Source organism: Cupressus sempervirens, chromosome 7, assembly GCF_028749045.1.
Source record: "Cupressus sempervirens isolate cs-2001-9-10 chromosome 7, ASM2874904v1, whole genome shotgun sequence".
In the NCBI taxonomy this organism is placed as follows: domain Eukaryota; kingdom Viridiplantae; phylum Streptophyta; class Pinopsida; order Cupressales; family Cupressaceae; genus Cupressus; species Cupressus sempervirens.
In genome coordinates, this window is record NC_143124.1 from 680,989,085 (window position 1) to 681,011,885 (window position 22,801).

The 22,801-nt window shown below is 34.4% G+C and overlaps 1 protein-coding gene across 1 annotated transcript in view; it reads right to left on the minus strand.

The window, feature by feature from the left end:
* The window catches only part of LOC149548482 (uncharacterized), a 147,897-nt gene that overhangs the window by 70,079 nt on the left and 55,017 nt on the right, over positions 1 to 22,801 (minus strand). The window contains exons 2-3 of the mRNA XM_089792538.1: positions 19,853 to 19,960; positions 15,631 to 15,720 (exon numbers count right to left, since the gene is read on the minus strand). Of these exons, the coding sequence (XP_089648664.1) occupies positions 15,631 to 15,720; positions 19,853 to 19,960 (198 nt within the window). The remainder of the gene's footprint in view (positions 1 to 15,630; positions 15,721 to 19,852; positions 19,961 to 22,801) is intronic.

Genomic DNA, 22,801 nt, shown 5'->3' on the forward strand with positions numbered 1-22,801 from the left:
ACTGAGTTTCTATATTTACTTTTTATATTTTTGGATTTGTATATTTGCAGATATCTTTTACACGCCAGAGTTTGTAAATCTGGTGTTTATCTTTTATCTCTTGTTTCCTTGTACCTCTTTTATATCCTTTTCTTATATGTGAATAAGTAAAAAATATTCCCTCCTATAAGGATGTCTAATATGTTTGTTGAATATTATTCCTGTTGACTTTACTCCCGATACTATAACACTGATTCCTTTCTGACTGTGCTCCCCATTTGGTAAGATATATTTATAGTCGATTCACTGTCTGTAGTACTCAATATGATTTGTTGATTATTATTTTTGTCTCTAGCTAGCACCCACCTTTGGGATTTGATGCCCCTTGTTTGACTTCATTGATTGTTCTTGATTATATATTCTGCAGATATTGTGTATACAGAAATTCTAGTACATACGGATCATGCATATTTCTATCAGTGATGCTGCCCAGAATTTATTCTTTCTGATTTCTGTTAATATCTGTATTCCTATCTATTAATTGATGCTGAATTACTGTTTAATTCTATTCTCTCTGTCTTCTTTATGCTGGCCTTCCTGGATATGCCTCCGATAAAGCCCTGCGTTGGATATAATATATATACATTTAATGTATAAGACGTGTCTTATATCTTGTGCCCGTTGATGGGGTACTTAGCATCAGTAATAATATTCTATTTGTTATCAATGTCATCTCATAATTTAGTGATTGCTGATGATTATCCATCCCCACATCGATTGCCATTGAAGAATTTGCCCATACCGATTTGACTGTCAAAAACACACCATTCCCATTGACCCCCTTCAATATTAATCACTCTTTTCATGAATGCTGGTTTGGAATCCTAGGTGCACTGGGAAAAGAATGGCACTGTGAATCCAATGTTTGCCTTATTAATTAATAGAATTTGTTTGATTTTCTAAAAGAATTTATATTTTAATAAAATATAGTTGATCTGTGTTATTATATTATTAGCATTGATAATTAAGTATATTTATTAATTTATATTTATATTTATATTATTATATTAATCTAGTTATATATTGTCAATAATATATATTTATTATCACTATTGTTTAAATATTATTGTATTGATAATATATATTATTATATCAATAATATACTATATCATTATCCTACAATATTACATTATTATTATTATTTTCATTTATTTATTATTGTGATTTATTATTCAATCCTGTTTCAGATAGGGACATCACAGTTCGCCCTTACCAAAATTGCTTGTTCCCAAGCAATGTGAACATTTGGTATGAGTGGAGTTGATTATGCAACTTTTGTATTCAATCCAATTAACTTGAAATGCAGATTTCAACTTGAGGTTACAACTTTCATTTATGCACTAAGAATAATTCAGAAAGAACATATCTTTATGTGTTGTAGTTCTTTCTGTTCCTTGCTCCATGACGAGTCTCGGTGAATAATCCTTATGATCTATGGGAGAGACTTTATCTCTTTCCAGAGCTTTTATGGATATCCCTTTAGGATATATTGGATATATCCATATCTATGGTCCTTAGAAGAGACTTTATCTTGTCCCAAGCCTCTATGGATATCCCTTTAGGACATATCCATCTCTATAATCCTCAGGAGAGACTTTATCTCACCCTAAGGCCTCTATGGATATCCCTTTAGGACTACCCATCTCTATTATCCTCGCAAGAGGCTTTATCCCTTCCCAATCCCTCTGTATTTAATCCTTAGAAGAGAGTTTATCTCATCCTAGGCCTCTATGGATATCCCTTTAGGATTATCCATCTCTATTCAACCCTTAGGAGAGACTTGAACTCATCCCAGGTTTATCTAGATATCCCTTTAAGATTATCCATTTTTTATAATTTCATGTAGAGACTTCATCTCTGTCCAAGCTTCTAGAAATGTATAATCTTTCTTTAGTTTCATACAAGGAATTTAAGAAGATTTTGAGTTTCATTAATATGTTTTTTTAGTTGCTTGTTTCATTACAAATTCCCATTCTCTAATTACACAAACGGTTGTTTACTTACTCACATCTCTTACTTGTTGATTTTGATAGAATAGGTATGGATAATTTCTAAGTAATTTGGAGTGAATAAATTCATTATTTATAATTCCATTTTATTTCCCTTCTTCTCTAGAATTGGTTGCTGATTCGATTCAAAAATTTATGCATCATTGTCACAGCTAGGGTTGGACTTCTTCAAAACTCCATCGCCTTTCACCTTCATTTTGTGATTGGATGCTATTGAGATCTCTTGTATCATGTCTTGTTTTCTTATGCAACTCTTCTATTTCCTTGTCAAATCTTGCTTCCATTCTATGGACTTGGTTCCTTTTGCCACACGTATGTCTTGATGCCCATGGTTCTTTGCACGTGAGAGATAAGCCTCTCTTCATTATCTCCTCCTTTTGCTTGAGAGCATCCTTGCCTTGGCATTGATGCCTAATACTCCATAGTTCTTTTCAAAAGTAGCATGTCTATCCTTTATCTGATTTCCTTGACCCTTCATACTCATGTTATGTCATGGTCAGAACAATATTAGGTCTTTCCCTAGCATTACTAGAATCAACTTTCTTTGCCTTCATGATGGCTTCTTCTAAGTTTTGAGGTTCAAGGGGTTTTACTAAGTTTTTGGTGGAGTCTTCAAGTCCTATCAACATATGCATGAGTCTCTTTTGGGAAAGGTCTAGAACCATAATTGATAACCCTTGGAATTTGGAGGTGAATTCTTCCATCGTTTTGGTTTGTTTAAGCTGAGTTAGCTCTTGGAAATACCATTCAGAGTCCATATCATCAAATCTATTAATGAGTCTTCGATAAAACTCTACATAGGAGTTTACTTCTTAGTGCCCCAAGGAAATAATCCCACGACGTAACCACTCATGTACTACTCCTTCCAAATGGAGTATTGCAAACTGAAGTGTGCCTTCTTCTATCATAGGGCTCAAAGTGATGAAGGTATTCAATTTCTGTAACCATGTGTGTGCTGTAATTTTCTCCGATCCATCAAAATTTGGAAGTGTCACTTTGTTGACTTTGAGTTTGACCTCTTTGTTTACATGCCTTTTCGGTGTCTCCCTTCGCTCATCTTCATAAAATTCCCTAAATGATACAACTTCTCAAAAGTGAGATTCTAGAGATGCATAAGCTCTTGCAATGTCTTCAGTTCTAGTCATTGTTGTTCTATTCCTTCTTCTCTTGGTATCTCTCCTCTGGGTAGGAATGGGAGTTGAGTTATCCCAGCCTAGAAGATACATTATTATTTTATGAGTGGTTTGAGCTAGTGTCTCTTGCATGGGTAGGATGAGCTTTCAAATCATTAATTGAATTTCCCATATTTGTTAAAACTTGGAGGAGGACTTGATTTGACTTTTCCATTTGGCTTATCAATGTTTAGTTTGTTTGCTCCATATAGGATCTCCTCTCATTAGCTAAATCATCCATCATGTCTTTCCTTGTTCTCTCATAAGTTTGCATAAGTCACTACTCACAGGATGGCAGGATTATGCTCTGATACCATTGTAATATCCCTTGTTCGATCTTGGGTGTTGGCGACAGATTCAATTGCAAAAGACTCTTTTCTATCCAAATTTGTAAATAAATTAATCAATTGATCTTTAAACTAATTTGAAATATCTGAGGGCCTAATCTTCGGTGATATAATCTCGTACTAAGGGTTTAATAGAGCAATCAATATGAGCGACAATTTTGTATTTAAAATAATCTTATCTGTTGTATAACTTCTAACGATTTAGATAAAAAAATGTATATAGGCTATGTTATCAAATTAACAATATTCATTTGATCATTTGTCCTGCAACTAAAAAGGGATAGATAGCAATGTACAACTGCATGAGTTGAATGCCTAATGCATTCAGAAATGTTGTTATGGTGTTTGTTCAGATCAGACCAAAAATGTTGTTGTGACCAAGTGTAATATTCTATTGCATCTCTTTAAGTTATGAAATTATTTGACTAGAATCAAGATTTAGAATTTATAGTACCGCTTCCTAATCTTTATATACTGAATTTCTATATTTACTTTTTATATTTTTGGATTTGTATATTTGCAGATATCTTTTATACACCTGAGTTTGTATATCCAGTGTTTATCTTTTATCTCTTGTTGACTTGTACCTCTTTTATACCCTTTTCCTATATGCAAATAACTAAGAAATATTCCCTCCTATAAGGATGTCTAATATGTTTTTTAGATATTATTCTTGTTCACTGCACTCCTGATGCTATATTGCTGATTCCTTTCTGACTGTGCTCCCTAATTGGTAGGATATGTTCTTAGTTGATTCACTGTCTGTAGTGCTGAATATGTTTCGTTGATTATTATTTTTGTCTCTAACTAGTACCTGCCTTAGGGATTAGATGCCCCTTTGTTTGACTTCATTGATTGTTCTTGTTTATATCTTCTGCAGCTATTGCGTGTGCAGGGATCCTTTTACATATTGATCATGCATATTTCTATCATCGACGCTGCCCACAATTTTGTCTTTCTGATTTCTATTTATATCTGTATTCCTATCTATTAATTGATGCTGAATCGCTGTTTAATTCCATTCTCTCTGTCTACTCTATGCTATCCTCCCCTCCGATAATATATATATATATATATATATATATATCAGACGTGTCTTATTTCTTGTGCCTGTTGATGGGGTACTTAGCATCAGTAATAATATTCTATTTGTTATCAATGTCGTTTCATAATTTAGTGGCTATTGATGATGATCCTTCCCCACATCGATTCCCATTGAAGAATTTGCCCATGTCAATTTGATTGACAAAAGCACACCATTCTCGTCAATGCCTTCAATATTAATCACTATTTATCAGTGAAACACGGGGACTCACACCCCCCTCCCAAACCTCAAAATACTCGTCCCCTATACATCCCCACACCGGGTACTTAGGTACCCAAGTCCCCCACCTCTGCAAATCCACAACCGTGCCACCGGTGGGAGTGGTACTTGAATTTCTATTTGAAATTTGAATTTTGAATGTTACTATTGGGTATGGAATATGTTACTATGTTGAATGTTCAATGGCTTTAATTCATGTTGCGATTTCGCTATGTTCAGGTATTTTAATTTGGTATGTTATACTAAAACATCATTTCATAACCAGCATTTCTCGCTCTATATGTATACTATACAACACCCCTTCCTACTCTATCCTCCCTTTCTCGCTGTCACCCTACCGACCCAAAAAATGAGACCCATTGTCGCCCTGTCCCAAAAACTTGTCTCATTGTCCTTATGTATCACAGTATTGGTGTTACACTACTCTTTACATAAATGCTGGTTTGGATTCCTATGTGGATTGGGAAAAGAATAGCACCATGAATCCAGTTTTTGCCTTATTAATTTATAGAATTTTTTTGATTTTCTAAAAGAATTTATATTTTAATAAAATATAGTTGATCTATGTTATTATATTATTAGTATTGATAATTAATTATATTTATTAATTTATAGTATATAATGTAAATAAAAAATTATTATTATCACTATTGTTTAAATATTATTGGATTGATAATATAATTATATCAATAATATATTATTGATATAATAATATATTATTATATTAATAATATACTATATCATACCCTACCATATTATATTATTATTTTTCAAATGTTCATTTATTTAATTATTTATTATTGTGATTTATTATTCAATCCTATTTGAGATAGGGACATCACACACACCCACCTCCAAGTTGCGTGTTTTGCATTGTTATTCCTGACAATTGGTATTTGTGCAATGGCCTTTAGGAAGGAAAGTTTGAAGTTTGATGGAACTAACAATGCACTGTTGAAAGGAAGCATGATTACACTTGATTTGCGTGGGTATAGAGCATTGGAATATTACAAAGGATCCCTACTAGATTCCAAATCTTGAGAATGCAAAGGAAGCACAAATGAAGAAACTTTATTGCAATATGATTGCTAAGGAAGCCTTACTCAGTGCCCTAGCTAATATCGAATATATTGATGTGATGGAACATGAGACTGCTTATGAAATTTGGATAAAACTACGATCACTCTATGAAGGTGCCAAGCTTGTACAACAAGCGAGGTTACAGAATCTAAAAAGAAAGTTGGAATCTATGAGGATGAGAGAAGATGAGACAATCAAGACATATGTGCAAAAGATAATAGAAGTATTTTGTGAAATTAGAGTTGTTGGAGGAACTGTTACCAAAGAAGAAATTGTGTCAAAGATTCTCATATCCTTACCATCTTTCTATGACATCAAGGTTGTTGCTATTGAGGAGATCAGAACAATTCAAGATGTAACAAGAGAAACATTGGTTGTTTAGTTGTGTGCTTTTGAAGTGAATAAACTTGGAGATACTTTACCTAAAATAGAATTGACATTTATAGCTACCATTTCTAAGGAAAGAATAAGATTGATTATGATACTTCCACATGTTCTACTAGTTCTACAAGATTTGGTAGATGTGCTAAGGAATGGGAAGAAATTGAGGAAGAGGAATGAAAGCTAGAATAATTGGAAGCTATGATTGCAAAGAGGATACTGAAGGATTAAGGTAAGTATAAAGGAAAATTGCTTTTGAAATGTTTTGCATGTAATAAGATTGGTCATTTTGCATCTAAATGTCCATGGAGAGTTCCTAAACAATGACTGAGGAAGCTAGAGCCTAGATATTAGAAGAATATTATTATGTTTCTAGTGAAGGTGCTACTGATGATGAACTTGAAAAGAGTGAGGAAGAAATTGCTTTTATTTCTATTAAAGATGAAACCGCTATGATTGAAGAAAATGCCCTAGTTACCAAAATTGAGAAAAAGGATAAATAGATAATAGAGAGTGGATGTTCATATCATATAACAGATGTGAATAAGTTTGTGAAGCTTGATAAGTATGATATCGGTGTTGTTAGATTCAGTGACAACAATCCTTGCTTGATCAAAGGAATAGGTTCAATTACTCTCGATGGTAAGAATAATATTGCTGATGTTTTATTTGATGGACTAAACCATAATCTTTCGAGTGTTGGGAAGTTGGCTGACAAAGGTTACAATCTACAATTTAAGGATAACATTGTGCTATTACAAATGATTCTAGAATTGAGATCGCATCTAGAAAAAAGACCAGAGGTAATGTATTTCATTTGAATTCAATACAGAATAGATGTTTAGTTGGGAAGATTGATGAGAATTGGATATGGCATAAGAGATTTTGTCATGTAAATTTTGATAACATTGTTTAGATCAGTACTACTAAAGTTGTGAGAGATCTACAAAAGTTGATGAAGACTACTAATACCTTATGCAAGGAATGCACCCTTGGGAAACAAACAAGAACTACTTTCAAGAACAAGTCATCTATTTCTACAAGGATTTTAGATTTGGTTCATACAAATCTATGGGGTCCAAGTAAGACAAGGACTCGGTATGCTGAGAGATATTTCATTCTATTCATTGATGATTATTCTAAAATGATGTGGGTTGCATTTTTTAAGGAAAACTCACAAGCTTTTGATAAATTTAGGATATTTAAAGCCAAAGTTGAGACTGAATCTGAATTGAAGCTGAAATGTTTGAGGTCAGATCGTGGTGGAGAACTTACATCTGGAGAATTCAATGCATATTGTGAAGAGCATCAAATAAGGAGACAAATGTCTTCCCTCTAGAACCTCTCAGCAAAATGAGATAGCAGAGCTAAGGAACAAGACAATCCTTAACACTGCAAGGACCATGATGTTGGAAGGAAAAGTAATCAGATGTATTGAGGAGAAGTTGTTGCAAATGTTGCATTAACAGAGGTGATGCAATAGGAAAGTTTGATCCTACAAGTGATGAGGGAATATTTCTTGGTTACTCTACTAAGAGCAAAGCCAACCAATGCTATAGTCAGATTAAAGGAATTTGTTAAGAGTTCTAATGTGAAAGTTGATGAAAGTTTTCAGATACATGAGAGATTGTGCAATAATCATGATGATAGTCCATTACAGATTACAAATGAGCAAAATCAGAATCAAAATAGCGATCAAGAGGGTTTGGTTGAAGAGATTGACAATGGAAATGAAATTGATGAATTTCATGCCATTAAGAATCCGAGGTATGTAACACTTAAATACTGAAGATCAGATTATCGGTGATAAGAATCATGGAGTTATGACAAGAGGAAAGATTGTTAGAGATGGAAATATTTCTTGGTTTGCAAATTACTCAAATTGATCACATGTTGCTGTTGTGAAAAGAATATTCAGATACTTGAAAGGAACAATAGATTATTGATTATGGTATGAAATAGCTGATGATTTTACACTTCATGCATATATTGATGCAGATTGGGCAGGTAATATTGATGACAGAAAAAGCATTAGTGGAGGAGCATTCTTCTTGGGAAGAAGGTTAGTTTCTTGGTTAAGTAAAAAGCAAGATTGTATTTCACAACCTATTGCCAAACTGAATATATTGTTGCTTCTATTAACTGTACACAAGTTATTTGGGTGAAGCAAATAATGAAGGATGTCAAAGTTCTCTATGCTGAACTAATTACCATCCATTGTGACAATTCAAGTGCCATTAATATTTCAAAGACCAGTATGTTACATTCAAGGACAAAGCATATTTATCAAGTCTCATTTCTTGAGAGAGAAGATGAATGAGAAAGAAGTCAAGCTGGAGCGTGTGGTTACTAAGGAAAAAATTGCTGCATCTTTACAAAGCCCTTACTAAAGAATGCATTTGACTATCTCAGAGGTATGCTTGGGGAGATGGCCCCTCCATTTCATAATTAATTGATGCAAGATGGCATTAGTCTAGTGGTCTTGATTGACTTATCCTACATCTGGACTTGATGTTTTGGGAGATGCTCCTAAGCAAGAGTAGTTGAGTAGTTAAGTTGTTAAGAAGAGCTATGCAAAGGAAGTGTTGGACCTTTGCCATTGATGTCAAAGAGGGAGAAAGAGTTATGGGGAAAACAGAGTAATCAAAGTAGAGAGAGACCTAAAGGAAGAGTTATAGGAGGGAAAGATAGATTACTCCGTGCATTGAAGGTTTTTCACATCATATGTTTGCATCAATGCCAAAGGGGGAGATTGTTAGGGACATTGTTGGGATATTGATTGAGATTCCTATTTGGAATTGTTGTTGGTAATGTTTGGAATTGTTGTTGGTAATGTTTGTCATTGATGTCAACATATATGTCTATCAAATTGTGCTCTTATTGTTGATCAGTGCAGAGAGAGATATGGTGAAGACACAATTTGCAAACATTATAGGGCAATGTTTGGTGAGTATACATGTTATATTTGTCATCACATGTGTTTTTGAGTTGATTCGCAGAAGTAATAGGAGATTTGCTAAAGACTGGTTACTAACGGTATTTATTGAGAGCTACTTCAGACAGTGGTTTGGTTTTATGTTTTAAGAGTTCCATTAGAGCAGAATTTTGGTTTGTGATTCAAGATACTTCATGGAGACAAAAAATTATGTCTGACTACAAATTTGTTTGAGGATTGGTGACTCGGAAGTCAGTTAGCTTGTTTGACAGTGAATGGAAACTTATTTCTTAGACAACTCAGGAAACGTGTTATTTGGATTACTATGAGCTATTGGATGATAGATTTTTATTTGATATTGTTATGTGTTATAGCCAACACTTATGGATCGCATTGGTTGATATAATTGATTTTGTTATTAGGTTCTCATATTTACCTGACCTAATAAGTGATTGAGACTTGTATAAGAGAGTGAATTCATTTGTGAATTCGGATGTGAATATGTGAGAGGATGATATGATGTGAAGTTAATGATGCATGCTTGGATCAAAGTTGATGGAGAACGAGTATGAGTGGAATCTAATAATGTACTTCAAAGGACCTGTATGGGTGTAGTTGATGCTTTCCATCGATTCATCTCAATGGATTGTTGTCCATAGTGAATTGTTGTTCACTCATTGGGTTGTTTCCCTTGTTGTCTATCGAGTTGTGGTTCAATCAAGGTTGTTGCCCTTTTTGTAATGGAGCAATGAGCTCCAGATGAGTGCATGAATACCTGTGCATTCCCCATATACCTTTAAAAGGGTTTAATACGTGCTAGTACATTATCTAGTAGGTACATTATCTAGTAGGTTTGATCCCGATTGTTGTTTTTCCCCTAGCCGAGTTTCCATTCAAAAAAAATGTTGTGTTATGGTGTTATTTTGCTTTACATTGCATTTGAGTTTTCAGATCTGATATGTAACAGATGGTTTAAAGTTTCAATTCGGTCACAATCGATTCACCCCCACCCCCCTATTGTGTGTTGTGCATTTTTATTCCTAACAAAAGCTTTATTCCTTTTGGCAATAGATTTGCACTCAATAGACTTGTGCCTATATTTTTGTAATGTATAGCAATATTGCTTGAAAGGTTGAACAATTCTACCATTGTTTGTACTCACAAATCCATTTTTCATCACTCTACTCTTACATTCGTTTGTCTTGTAGCCAAACTTATTGCAAGCATAAGATTGGCAATTAAATGGTTGAGATTTGATATGACTTCTACATTTAATAGCTCTATGTCCAAACTTGTTGCACGAGAAAGATTCACAATTGAAAGATGAAGAGCACCTAGTTTGAGCAGAGGCAAGGTTCTTAAAGTTCTCCTCCCGAAATGGTGTAAAACCCTTTCGATCTTCGCTGTCCTTCTTGAATTCATTCTTGACCTTTTCCTTTCCCTTGGAGTCTTAGAACTTTCTCCTATGTTGTCATGTCCCCTCTTTAGTCTAACTAGCAAAATTATGTGAGTTAGCCTATCATGGGGGTCTCATAGGCTAGCAGTTTTCGATAGAGACTCATATAGGATAATCAGTGACTAGGCTTGACTTTATAGGCAGTTGGGAGCCAGTTGGGTGCATTTTCTTGATTTTAGGGGGTATCCCTACATTTTAGGAGGATGTGGTAGTTTCCAGATGTGAGGTTCCACGAGAACATTCAATGGTTTCAGTTTCAGGATGACAGGGTGTGTTCCCTAGTTTCTAGGAGCATCCCTAGATTATAGGTAAGGGACTACCAATAGACCCATCTTGTCTAATATCAGTCATAGACAAGTGACATGGTTAGTTTCACATTTATTTGGTTGGTTTGGGCTTTCAGAGGCAAAAAGGGGAATATTTTAATATATTTAAATATTTCCTAAGTTAGCATTTAAATAATTTATAATAAGGCTATTTATATAGCCATTTCGGAGTAATAAAGGGAATATGGCTTTGTTTGATCAGATGTGCCCTTGTGTTATAGCTCGTTGGAAAGGTCTTGAATTATTATAAACTATTTTCACTATCCGGAGACTTTTTGGCCCTATGAGTTATGACACTTTAATAAAGTGATATTTTTCCTGTAGCCTGGATGCCTTTATTTGGGAAAATGTTATTTTTATTATAAAGTGCAAAGTGTTCTCATTTAGGGTTCGATTTGCACTTGGGAGGAGTTATAAGGAGATGAAGACCTCATTGCTCATTATCTTCGGCATTTTGAAACCTATGAATTGTGAAATTGCTCTGGAAGGGCGATTTTGTGGCTTTGGATGAAACCCTCAAGTCTGGACTGTTGGGATGCAAACCTCAGCAGGTCTTGGTGATTGGAGTTGTATTTCATTGCATTCAGATTGACAAAGGAGGTGGTCGATTTATCTTAGCATTATCATTTAAGTGGAGTCGTGCACTTGCAACTGGGCGGCCAGCTTTTGGCAACAGGCATTTCATTGCAGCAACTCACATGGGGGTTGGAGAAGGTCTTTTCTTCATCAATGGATGCCATAGCTTCCCTTTGGCATTGGACAGTTCATTGCAGCAATTTCTTTAGGGTTGAATCTCCTTGTAGCTGGTGTTCATCCCTGTTTAAGACAGTATTGTATATTGGAAGTGATCTCATTGAAGTTAATATATCAGGTTGCTAGTTGGTTCGGGTATGTACTATTTCAAAATTCAGTAATGATAAAATTTGTAGCATGTGTTTACATTTCTTAAGTGCTATTAATTTCCTATTTGTTATGCAATTATTTTATTCCTGAAAAACCCAAAAAAAATGAAAAAACAAGGAAAAGAAATAAGAAATAAGAATTCAGCTAAAGATCATTCAGTGGTAACAAACGCTAGTCACAGATTCAGATGTTGAAACAAAAGGTAATTTCTACGGTCACCGGAATTGGGAATCTTTCATATGTCAAATCCAAGATTACATTTATCCTTAGTGGGTACCCTAAACAGAAAGTATCTCATCAAGAAAATTCTACCGCCTTTAATTTCAAGTTCTTGGTTCCTTATTCTTTTGCGTGTTTTAGCTCTTTTCTCAACATCATAATTTCTTCTTCAAGCTTTAGTGCAGTCTATGAACTCAATTTGTTGTTTTGATTCTTTTAATTCCTTTCTCAACATGGAAACTTCTTCAAGCTTGATGAATTCATTTGATTTGATTTTTAGTTGTGTTTCAGGATTGTAGGTAGTCTTCTTTCCTTATTCAATCTGCTTCTTCAAATGGGTAATGCATTCTTATGCTTTCTGTCATTTTTTTTATATTCATCCATATGAGCAAGAGCAAGATTTAATTCTCCTTCAAAATCCACTATTGCATCAATATCCTATTCTTGCAAATCTGTAGCATCCAAATTTTCCTCAAATTCAAACATCGTGTCCAAATCCCCAATCTACCTTAGCTATCAGATTGTTTCTTCAGGAACCTTCTTTTGGTATCCAAATGCTGAGAGGACGGTGAATCGCCGTGCATTAAAACTTAACCATTCATTCAATTGACACATGTGCAGAAGTAAATAACTGAAACAAAAAGAGTAACACACAAGAACAAGAAGATTTTTACATGAAAAACCCAAAGTAGGAATAACCAGGTGAAAAATCACAACCACTGTATGAACAATGATTACAGAGTTTTAGGTCTAAGGACAAGGAAGCTCACTGCTACTAATTTGAACTTGCAGGATACAAGGTCTTGCAAAACACTGAAAATCACTTCTTCAGAGCAAAGATACAATAGGAATGATTGCAATGAATTAATATTCTTGATCTGAAAAGAAGCGCATTCTCATAAATTTTGTTTAAAGTCCATAGTTCTATACATTGAAATCTGACTTCATCATTGCTTGTCTACACATTCACACCTTCACAATTTCATAGCACACCATACACAGTCACATTCGCTTCATACACTCTCCAAAAGATCTCATCCTTTATATATCATCCGCAACACAAAATAATAATTAGGCCGACCTAATTAGAAAGAAGTAAGGCAATCAGCTCCCAGTTCATTCTCCAATACATGAAGAAGGAAAACAAGATGTGTGAAGCATTGCACCATGTTAGCACACCTTCCATTTAATTCCAAACCATTGCCTTCAACTCTACACACTACTGCACAGACCAAAATAACTCAAGTCAGCACAAAAATATAGAACTATTTAATGGACGTCAGCCAAACAAACCCAAGATGTAGTGTGGACCTCCACAACAGCAATGGATGCTCAACATAGCATCACATGATACCAACAAACCAATGCTAGAGAGCCGCAAAACCAAAACAAATAAAGGTAAAGAAATGCAAAGCATGCCTACAAACTAATACATATTCTTTTTTAGGCCAAAACTATGAACATCATTAACTTAGCTGCAAACAGAATAGGAATGTGAAATTTGAGATTTGACATCCTTTTGAATCTACCAGCATCGTACTCCAACCACAGGATGATATGATTCAGTGTGCCATGATGCAGACCAAAATATTGAACTCTGTCTGACAGACTATTCACCGGAACAGTCACCCTTTGACCAATTTCTTGCTATGAACACCTGATTACATCTCCAACATTCCATAATAGACCTAGGATATCCGAATATACTATATGCAGTCACCTCCAATAGTCTATATGCACTGTTCCGGAACACATAGGAACACCAATGAACTTATCTTTTGAACCAGAGTTGACATCAATGGAAACAACTTTGACATCAACAACACAAATTCATGTTTGCAACATTAGGTTCTCTTCTTAATAGTATTTCTTTCAGTCTTTGTAATAAAATATTTTACTCAAAAAATTCCCGAATATTTGTGCAAAAAATGATTTACAAATCTATTGGTGTATTTCTTTGGATACTTAAGCTCTTCACAACTAATGTATTTGAGGAAAAGAACTGATAGGAAGTTTCTCAATATTCAAAAGGTTATTCCAAGAGACATGCAGATGATAAGAAACTTCATCAGAACTCCTTGAGAAAATGCCATTACAACTTTTAGAAACCAAACCAGCCATCATTTCTTGGCATAAGAAATAGATCTGTCTCCTCTAATAATCACAGTTTTAGCAATGAGCTTTAGGCTGGTTCCATAGAAAACGCAATAAAAACTGTATGCCACATGCTAGGCCTAACACTGCAGAACAATTAACATTCTAGATTGCCACAAACTGTTAACATAAACACTGCTCCTAGATTGTTAGATTCTTTGACAGTGTTAGACCCAACATTGGGCATAAAGTGTCCAATGCTTCCTTGATTGCCACACACTGTTAGTTTAAGATATAAGGATGCCATCTTTTGTTTGAGTTATCTCCAGTCCCAAAAAGTACTTCATCTCACCAATCATAGACATTTCAAATTCACTTTTCATCTCATCAGAAAACTTGTTGCTTACCTCATCATTGCTGAATTTGATCAATAAATGATGATTTTCATATCTAAAAGTAAAAAGTCATCCAAACCTTTCCCCTTGCCTTGGGAGGCATTCTAGAAGTACTTTTATTGTTTTCATATTACTGGTATGCTTAAAAACATCCTAGATTTGTGAAAAATGGCCCGCAGCTTCCCAATGAATAATTAATGATGGGAATACTAAGTGTTGAGGATTTAATGAGAGAAAACATTTAAAGTTAATGTAACATAAATGCTGCCCCTAGATTGTTGACCAATGTTAGACACCACGTTTGGCATTAAGTATCCATTTCTTCCCAATGGACCAAGCCAAAGGTTCATTGCCAAGACCACATTAGTGTATCACCAATTTCCTTAATACTTCTAGCTGCATTATTGTCCTGGTTGTTATAACAGTCACACCTTTGTGCTCCTGAAAATGTGCTGTTAACTCCATTCATCTTCACCTACAGGCTTTATGCTTCTCACATTCTTAAAGGGGGGTGGTTTTTGGCCACATGCTAATCACCTAGGTTTATTTATTTATGATGTAAGATTTTCTTGTAAGTCTATTTTCGTCTTAGATTTTAATTTTAAACACTGTTATTTGTTCAGGAAGACATTCTATGGGAGCTATTTCTTATAAATACCAAAGTTGGTTGTATTTTTTAGTCACACTGACTTCTTTTGGACAAAAATAATTCAGATTCTTTCCTCCATGATCTCCACAAATCAAACAGAATGGTATCTACAGAAAAACTAAGGTGAATGGAATGTTGGAAGAGAAAATTTCAAAAATCAAATTTCATTGAGACCAAGTCATTTGAAATGTTCAAAAAAATCTCAATTAAGACCTTGAATGACTCTTTTACTTAAGTTTCAATTTAAACTCTTTTGCCTGTCAATTGATTATGGCCTACTGTCGTATTATGTAAAGTGCACCTGTTTCTTGGTTGCAATCTGGGTTTTTGGTAAGGAAGTTTCTGGCTTCACATTTGATGAATTTTGATAACTACGAGAAGCAGCAACATCCTGCATGAGAATAGAAAGCTCTTCAGAAGTGGAAAAGAAGATCCATAAGACAGAAAATGAGAAAAAATTACAAGAAAAATCATTCCAAATTGTTCATAATTTCTTACCAATATTACTACAAATGATGTAAACTGTGCTAATCATTGTCTCAAAAAGTAATTACCATGCATGAACCATATTATTACTAGTCAAAACCATTGCTTTTGATTAGTTAAAACCATCCACACAATATCATCCTTCTGAGAAACTTAAGTTCAAGTGGATTCATTGACAGTTGACAATATTCATTAGTCAAAATTAGCACCCAGTACAAGATAATGCATTCATCAGTCCACAGAAAAGTCAAATATCAAACAATTGTTATCTCATAGTTGACAGCCAAATGAAGGCCCCACTAGTCATATGGGTTTCATTAAACCTTACCAAGGAAATGCCTCAACTCTATGTTGGTCCATGCCATCCAATAAGATAACTATCAGAGATAATCCTCACTGAATCATTGTGACATGCCTCAAAATTCCTTATATTATCAATCTCTAAGCATCATTCTTCAAATAATTATTAGGGTCAAGCCTTGGCATTCCTCAATAAACCCTAATGCACATGTGTTCATTACATTCCTAATCTAACAACCAAAAGAACTATATAGATGCAGGAAAAAATTTAATCTTTTTAGATACCATTGATCCAAAATGAAATGATAACAAAATCAACAAATTCAACAGCAATAGTGAGACATGAAATTTTAAAATCATTTTTTGTGGAAGACAACTTCAAAAAAGCTATTCAAGAGTGAGATTACTACTTCTTAGTACCACTATAGAACTTCATATTACACACCCTCATCATGCATTCTTGAAAGCAGTCCAAAAAGACATGCTGCAGAGATGGATGTCAGATACACTCGTTTTCATTTCTTAAAGCACTTCATATCCAACCCTCATATCTACCTGTGGTGATTCTACTCAAAGATCGCATTCATGCATATTATGGAAAGTACTTTGGTAGATTTTCCATGAAAACTACCCTACATTAGTAAATTAGCATTATTTCAAATATTTCTAGCTTGCAAATTGCTGTGCCAAATCTTAGGAGGTTTGTTTTCAAACATCTTAGAAATTTAGGGTATTCAGCCCATGTTCCAACCATGGTTTTACAAGTTCTAGGGCATCCATACTTCATTGCAGACCTGCACCGCATTTTATTCCATTTTTATCTGACTGTTACCAATCTTCTGATGAGTAGGTTAAACCATTATAGTGTGCATACATTTCATCCTATTAAGGATCAGTATGTTGTGCAAACTAGTTGTTTTGGATAGAAAAATAGCTGCCTATTATGTTTTAGGAGGCATGATTATAGTACATATATCATTTACGACAATTTAAAGATGGAAAGAACATGATACAATACCTTTATATTATGGTTGAAAGCATAGTTCGCCAACTCTACAAGTCATAGAGTGCTCACCAAGATTCACCCCTTACGAACATTTACAACTTAAATTCGCTAAGATTTTTGGTGATCTTTTTACAAAACTTGGCGAATTTCTTTTGGCAATGTTTGGAGTTGGACAATACTCACCAAGAACAACAGGTTGAATCACATGTGCCAGCAATGCATTGAGAAAAATGGATTAGGCACCCTAAAAACATTAATTTTTCGCTTTATGAGAATTATTTTTTCTTAAAAGCGTATACATCATCATGTTAACAATGCGGAAGCAGTATAACTCATACACATCAAATACACATAAGCAATGCAATTGTAGTTTCCATTTCTCGTTGAGAAACATGAATCAAAGTTTTATTAATTAAATTTAATCTGGAGTACAATGTCATAAATGAATTACAGATACATAATCTCATAAGTAAATACATGGGTACAACTAATACAATGAAATAGATTCAATACTCAACATCCATTGCACATGTCACAAGGTATGTAATAACAATACAAGTACAATACAATAGAATACATTATCTCGTAGAATCCCACGATACAAGTACAAGAATACATAGATACATCAACTAAATAGAATCTCAAGGGACAAGATACATGACTACATAGATACATCAACTAAATAGAAGTCTCCATGAGATACAAATAAGAATGGTACAACTGCATCAATGGAAGATCCAGTATCAGTGCCAATCTGTGGGGGAACCCAAATGGTAAAGAAGTCACTACCTCCCGACCTGTTTTCAGGTGCAGGGTAGATAATGTATGATGCACACATGGATATCAAATCTTAGGCAAGGAATTCGGATAGCTTAATCTACTTCAAGGGTACCACAAACTACTGATAAAGAAAAACTAATAAATATCGAAATGACAATCAACCAACCAATACCAACATCACATACCAAAGTCAACAACCAGATAACAAATTCAAATCAAGTAATGCATCTAGAGATGAAAAATAATAAGGTAATTGAAATAGAAAACAACGAACTAAAACACTAGGATAACATTTATACAAGCTAAAAGATCTACTGATTTTGTGAAGTCATTTTGCCTGTCCATTTTTATCTAGACTGCTTTGTTTCTATAAAAAATATTTTAATGAAAAAAAATGACTTCATATCCCTGCATATCAAAACCTCACATCTACACAATCAGCTTGGAATGATTATTTATTTTACAAAAAAAAAATGTTTTCCTTCTGCACTTTACATAAGTTTTCTCAATTACATGAAGTTTTCCGAATTTTTTCTATGTGCAAATATTATCCATGTAGTTCATGGGCCACATATTTTCTCCTTGGCTTTGCATTGACTTAGGTATGAAATTTTAGCTCATTAAATCCTTGATTGCATTATTTATAATTTAGTTCCCATTTAATAAAGTCTTGTTTATTTCATCCAAGGTAAAACATTTAGACTCAAATCAGTGTTACTAGAGCACTTTTTAAACCCCATAACACAGAGTGAAACCAAGGTCTAGTAAAGCACAAACAAAATAAGATCACAGATTTGACCACAAATTATGATGTCTTTGTTCACAAAAAAGAAGGGTTTAGAAAAACTCCTCGACCTGCTCATTCGGAAGGGGCATCCTAGGCCTCATTGCTATTGCTTTGCTAGTTTTAAATAGAAATGTAATCAACTTAAACGAATGAATTTCAGAGTGACTGGGATTTTTTGACAAAAACTCGACTTCCTTTTATGAACCAATCATGGCAGCATTTGAAGTTGCTCATGATGTTCAGTTATGAGCACTCGGAGTTCATGTTAAAAAAAAAAAACATGAATAGTACACGCATAAATACAAGTGTGTATCTGTAGATGTGTGTGTGTGTACACACACACGTGTGTATATACTTATGCACACATGTATGTATATTCCCTTAGGCTTATATATATCAGTGTTTTACCAAAAAATAAATCTTGTAGAGAATCCAAGAGTTCGTATTTATGTCCTAAGTTTTTGGCTAGCCTGATTGCATTGGCTCAAGAATCCCCGCATCCTCATGTTAGGTTCTTGGCTCAGTATTCGGCTAGCGTGATTTCATTGGCTTAAAAGTTCTTACATCCTTGTGTTTGGGTTTTGGTCGACGGGATCAGAATTAACATTATGAGAAGTAATGAGCAAGCAGCTAAAACAATTTCTCATGCTACTTACAACTGATGGATGATGAAGCTAGAATTATTCCAAAGCAAAAGGTATCTGTGCTAGGATAAGAGTTGGTTGCTACTTTATTAGATGAATATATCATGTAAATCTCTATGATGAATTTTGTTCACAGAGTTCAATGGGCAACCTATGAGTAAAAGAAGATTGCACCAGGGCCCCTAAGCTCCAGGTATAACTAGCAAAACTACTTGAAAATACCCTAATATAATCATTTGACACCCTGACATGCATATAAAATAGTAATGTGACTATTAAATAAATGAAATTAAATGGCCAGAGGAAAAAAAAGCACAAGAATTTAAAACAAGCTGAATGTATTTCAAAAATAATGCCAAAAAAAATAAGCTCAAACGTATCCTCAAAGCATGAAGAACGCCAAATAAATGAAGTTCAAGTTCATGCTTGAGTTATTCCGCTACTTACAATTCTATGTTAGAGTTTGACATCCAAATTTTGAACACCCCATTTTTCCCTACTCATATGATAAGAATTACACCTGTTTTCCATATACAGCCTGAGAATCTCCTCTTCCTTGTGCAACATAATCCTGTGCTTCCTTCATTGTTGAAAAACTTTTGTACTGACAACCAGAAAAACCATCAACCTGGATGAATCAAAGAAAAACACTATCATGTCATATAATGGTAACAATGCCATGAAGAATGATCAACACTTCCTGTGCTAACTGTCTAATAAATAACATTGTATGTGTGTTCTAATTCTAATTTTTGGATCATGCACAGACAACAGAGATGTGATCCTCACTGCCCATTGCTCTGATTGGGAGATTTAAATTACCGAATTCCAGTCACAAATAGTTATTACTAGTTGGAAAGGATATCATCTGCAAGCAAAGTTTCTAATTGATGTTCTATTCTTTTTCAAATTTGAGTCAGTACAACCTCATATGTTTCAAATAAAAAAATACCACAGTATTGTTCCTATATTTTATCCTTTACACTTGAAGTTGCATCATAAGAACAGTCTTGAGACTGGGCAAGTTTCAATGAGAAATCACAGCTATGACTCATGAGTATGAGCCAAGCTCAATGAGACTGGAAACTCGACCAAGTCTAATAGCCAATAATCACAAGACTCATCAATCAAATTCAACCGAGTCTGTGAAAAGAACAGAAAATCAACTGACATTTTCAAATAAAATTCATTGAATACATTTTTGTACATTGTTTCTTTTATTGCTGATTTACCATATTTTTCCACCTAGTATGAATCACGGAACAGCTTTCTGATTCTTTGCCGAATTTAAACACTATGGTCATGACTGATGTTCATCGTATCTTTTGAGCAACAACTGACAAGTAACTGCACAATGTTTCGTCCTTGCTAATTTTCCATACACATGAATAGAATTGAACTAACATTTAAGAAAAGACTTTCAATCAATAAATTGCTTATATAAATCATTAAAAGCAAGTGAATTAACATCAAGAAGGAAAAGCACGAAGAGAGCATTATCAAAACTTCAAACAGCAATGGTTATCAAATTTCCTTTGGACTTGTTCATAAACTTTCTAGTTCCGGTTCAAATGTTAATATTGTTTGGTCATATAATGTCAACAGTTACAAAATTTCCTTAGGGAAAACTTTTGTATAAGTTTTTGTTTTCTGAATGTTTTTGATTAATTAAGAGGCTTTTGAAAGGGCTCTAATCATTACAATAAAGCTGGTAAACAAAAACCAGCCAGACAGCACAGCTGCAGTAAAGCTGCCATAAAAGGACCACACAATAACAACCTGGAACAAGAAGGGAAAAAAAACCTTGACTCAGGTTTGAGAACCAAGTTTTGGAAGACCTTTCATCCTTGTCTGAACCACAGTCCATGAAAAACCAGCATCAAAATCGACAAAATCGAGAAGGGCAGGGGAAACCTTCTCAAATTTACAACCTTGGAACAAAGAGTGAGGAGAGAAATGCCCAATCATGGAGACCAAACGTCAAGTAGAAACCACAACAGCATGTCAAGGGTACACACCAACACCACATTCCAGAAGAGGGGAAGAAGTCAAAACAAGCCCAGCACAGAACCATAGGTCGAGGAGGGGCCACCTTCCCACCAACAATAGGAGACTTAAGAACCTTAGAATCAAAGAATGACACATCAATTGTAAAAAGAGTCCAATCAAAATATTCCACCAAGATGTGGATTGTGGGACCCTAAGGCGGGGGCAACAAGAAGCCAAATGACCTGTGACAAAGCAATGCCTGCGACAAAGGGAACTCCCTCAGAATCCAAAGAAATTTGTTCCAAGTACAATCCAAAACTTGCAAAACAAGCTCTGCCAAGAGAGGTTTAGATAAATGTAATCAAACCAAAAAGCTGGAAAATTTTGTAGTAGAATTGTGTAGCATGGTATGTTGTAAAGATATTTGCTTAATGTTTTATGATGTTAAAGTGATTTGGTATGATATTAAAGTGATTTGGCATTGATAGATTTTCCATTCAAATGCATGCAAGAGGATAATATTAATGTAGTGGACAATTTATACAATACAACAATTGTTGATGATTCAGTTCTTTCCCGACAAACTCCAAGTCTATTTAACATGAACAAATTACTAAAAATCTGTGATACCATGACAAATCACCCAACAACATACTATGCAACAATAAGTTATAAAAACCCAATGAACCAAGCTCATCATAATGGGCTTAATAAATTAAACTTATCTAACATAATCAATCTCTCTATTTTTAATATAATCTAATTACAAATACCCCATTTATTGTAACCTATAAATTATGATGCAATAACACAAATTCCTAGCATTCTCCCCTCTTATTACATAATAGTTCTCAGGCTTTGAGAAGATAGTTTTCACTTTTGGATTAAGACATACACAACTCCACATATTTACAATCAGTGGCGAGAATGAGCATAATACACCTCCTTGATGGGATAAAACTATTTGAAATCTCAACCAAGAACAGCAACATACTTAGCTATCTTCCGTCAATGATACAAACAAGGATGTACATAACTGTCCACAACAAGAAATAGCCTCCGTAGACATAAGAACACAAACAAATCAGTTTCTTATCTTTCAAATTGTCAATAGGGACATAAAATTGTCCACAGCACCTTGTAATGACAGACACGCACAACTAGCAAATATGATTAGCTAGAGTAGGCCTTACTGGACTTTGCTTCATTTTGTGAATAGGGGCAAGCTCGCATATCCACAAGAAATGTGGCATGGGCCTCCACTTAGCACACATCTTGGTCTTTAATCGGTTTGAGTCTTACTTAAAACTTTTTTCTATCTTGTGTAGCAGAAGTAGGGTTTGCATCATCTTTATCTTCAACTTTATAATATTTTTCACTTGGGATTTGTACTCAAACATTGACCTAGCATTCGAATTTTCCTCTAACCTCTTGTGGTCCTTCAGCCTCCTATAAAATTGTCTTTGCAAAATGAGTCCAA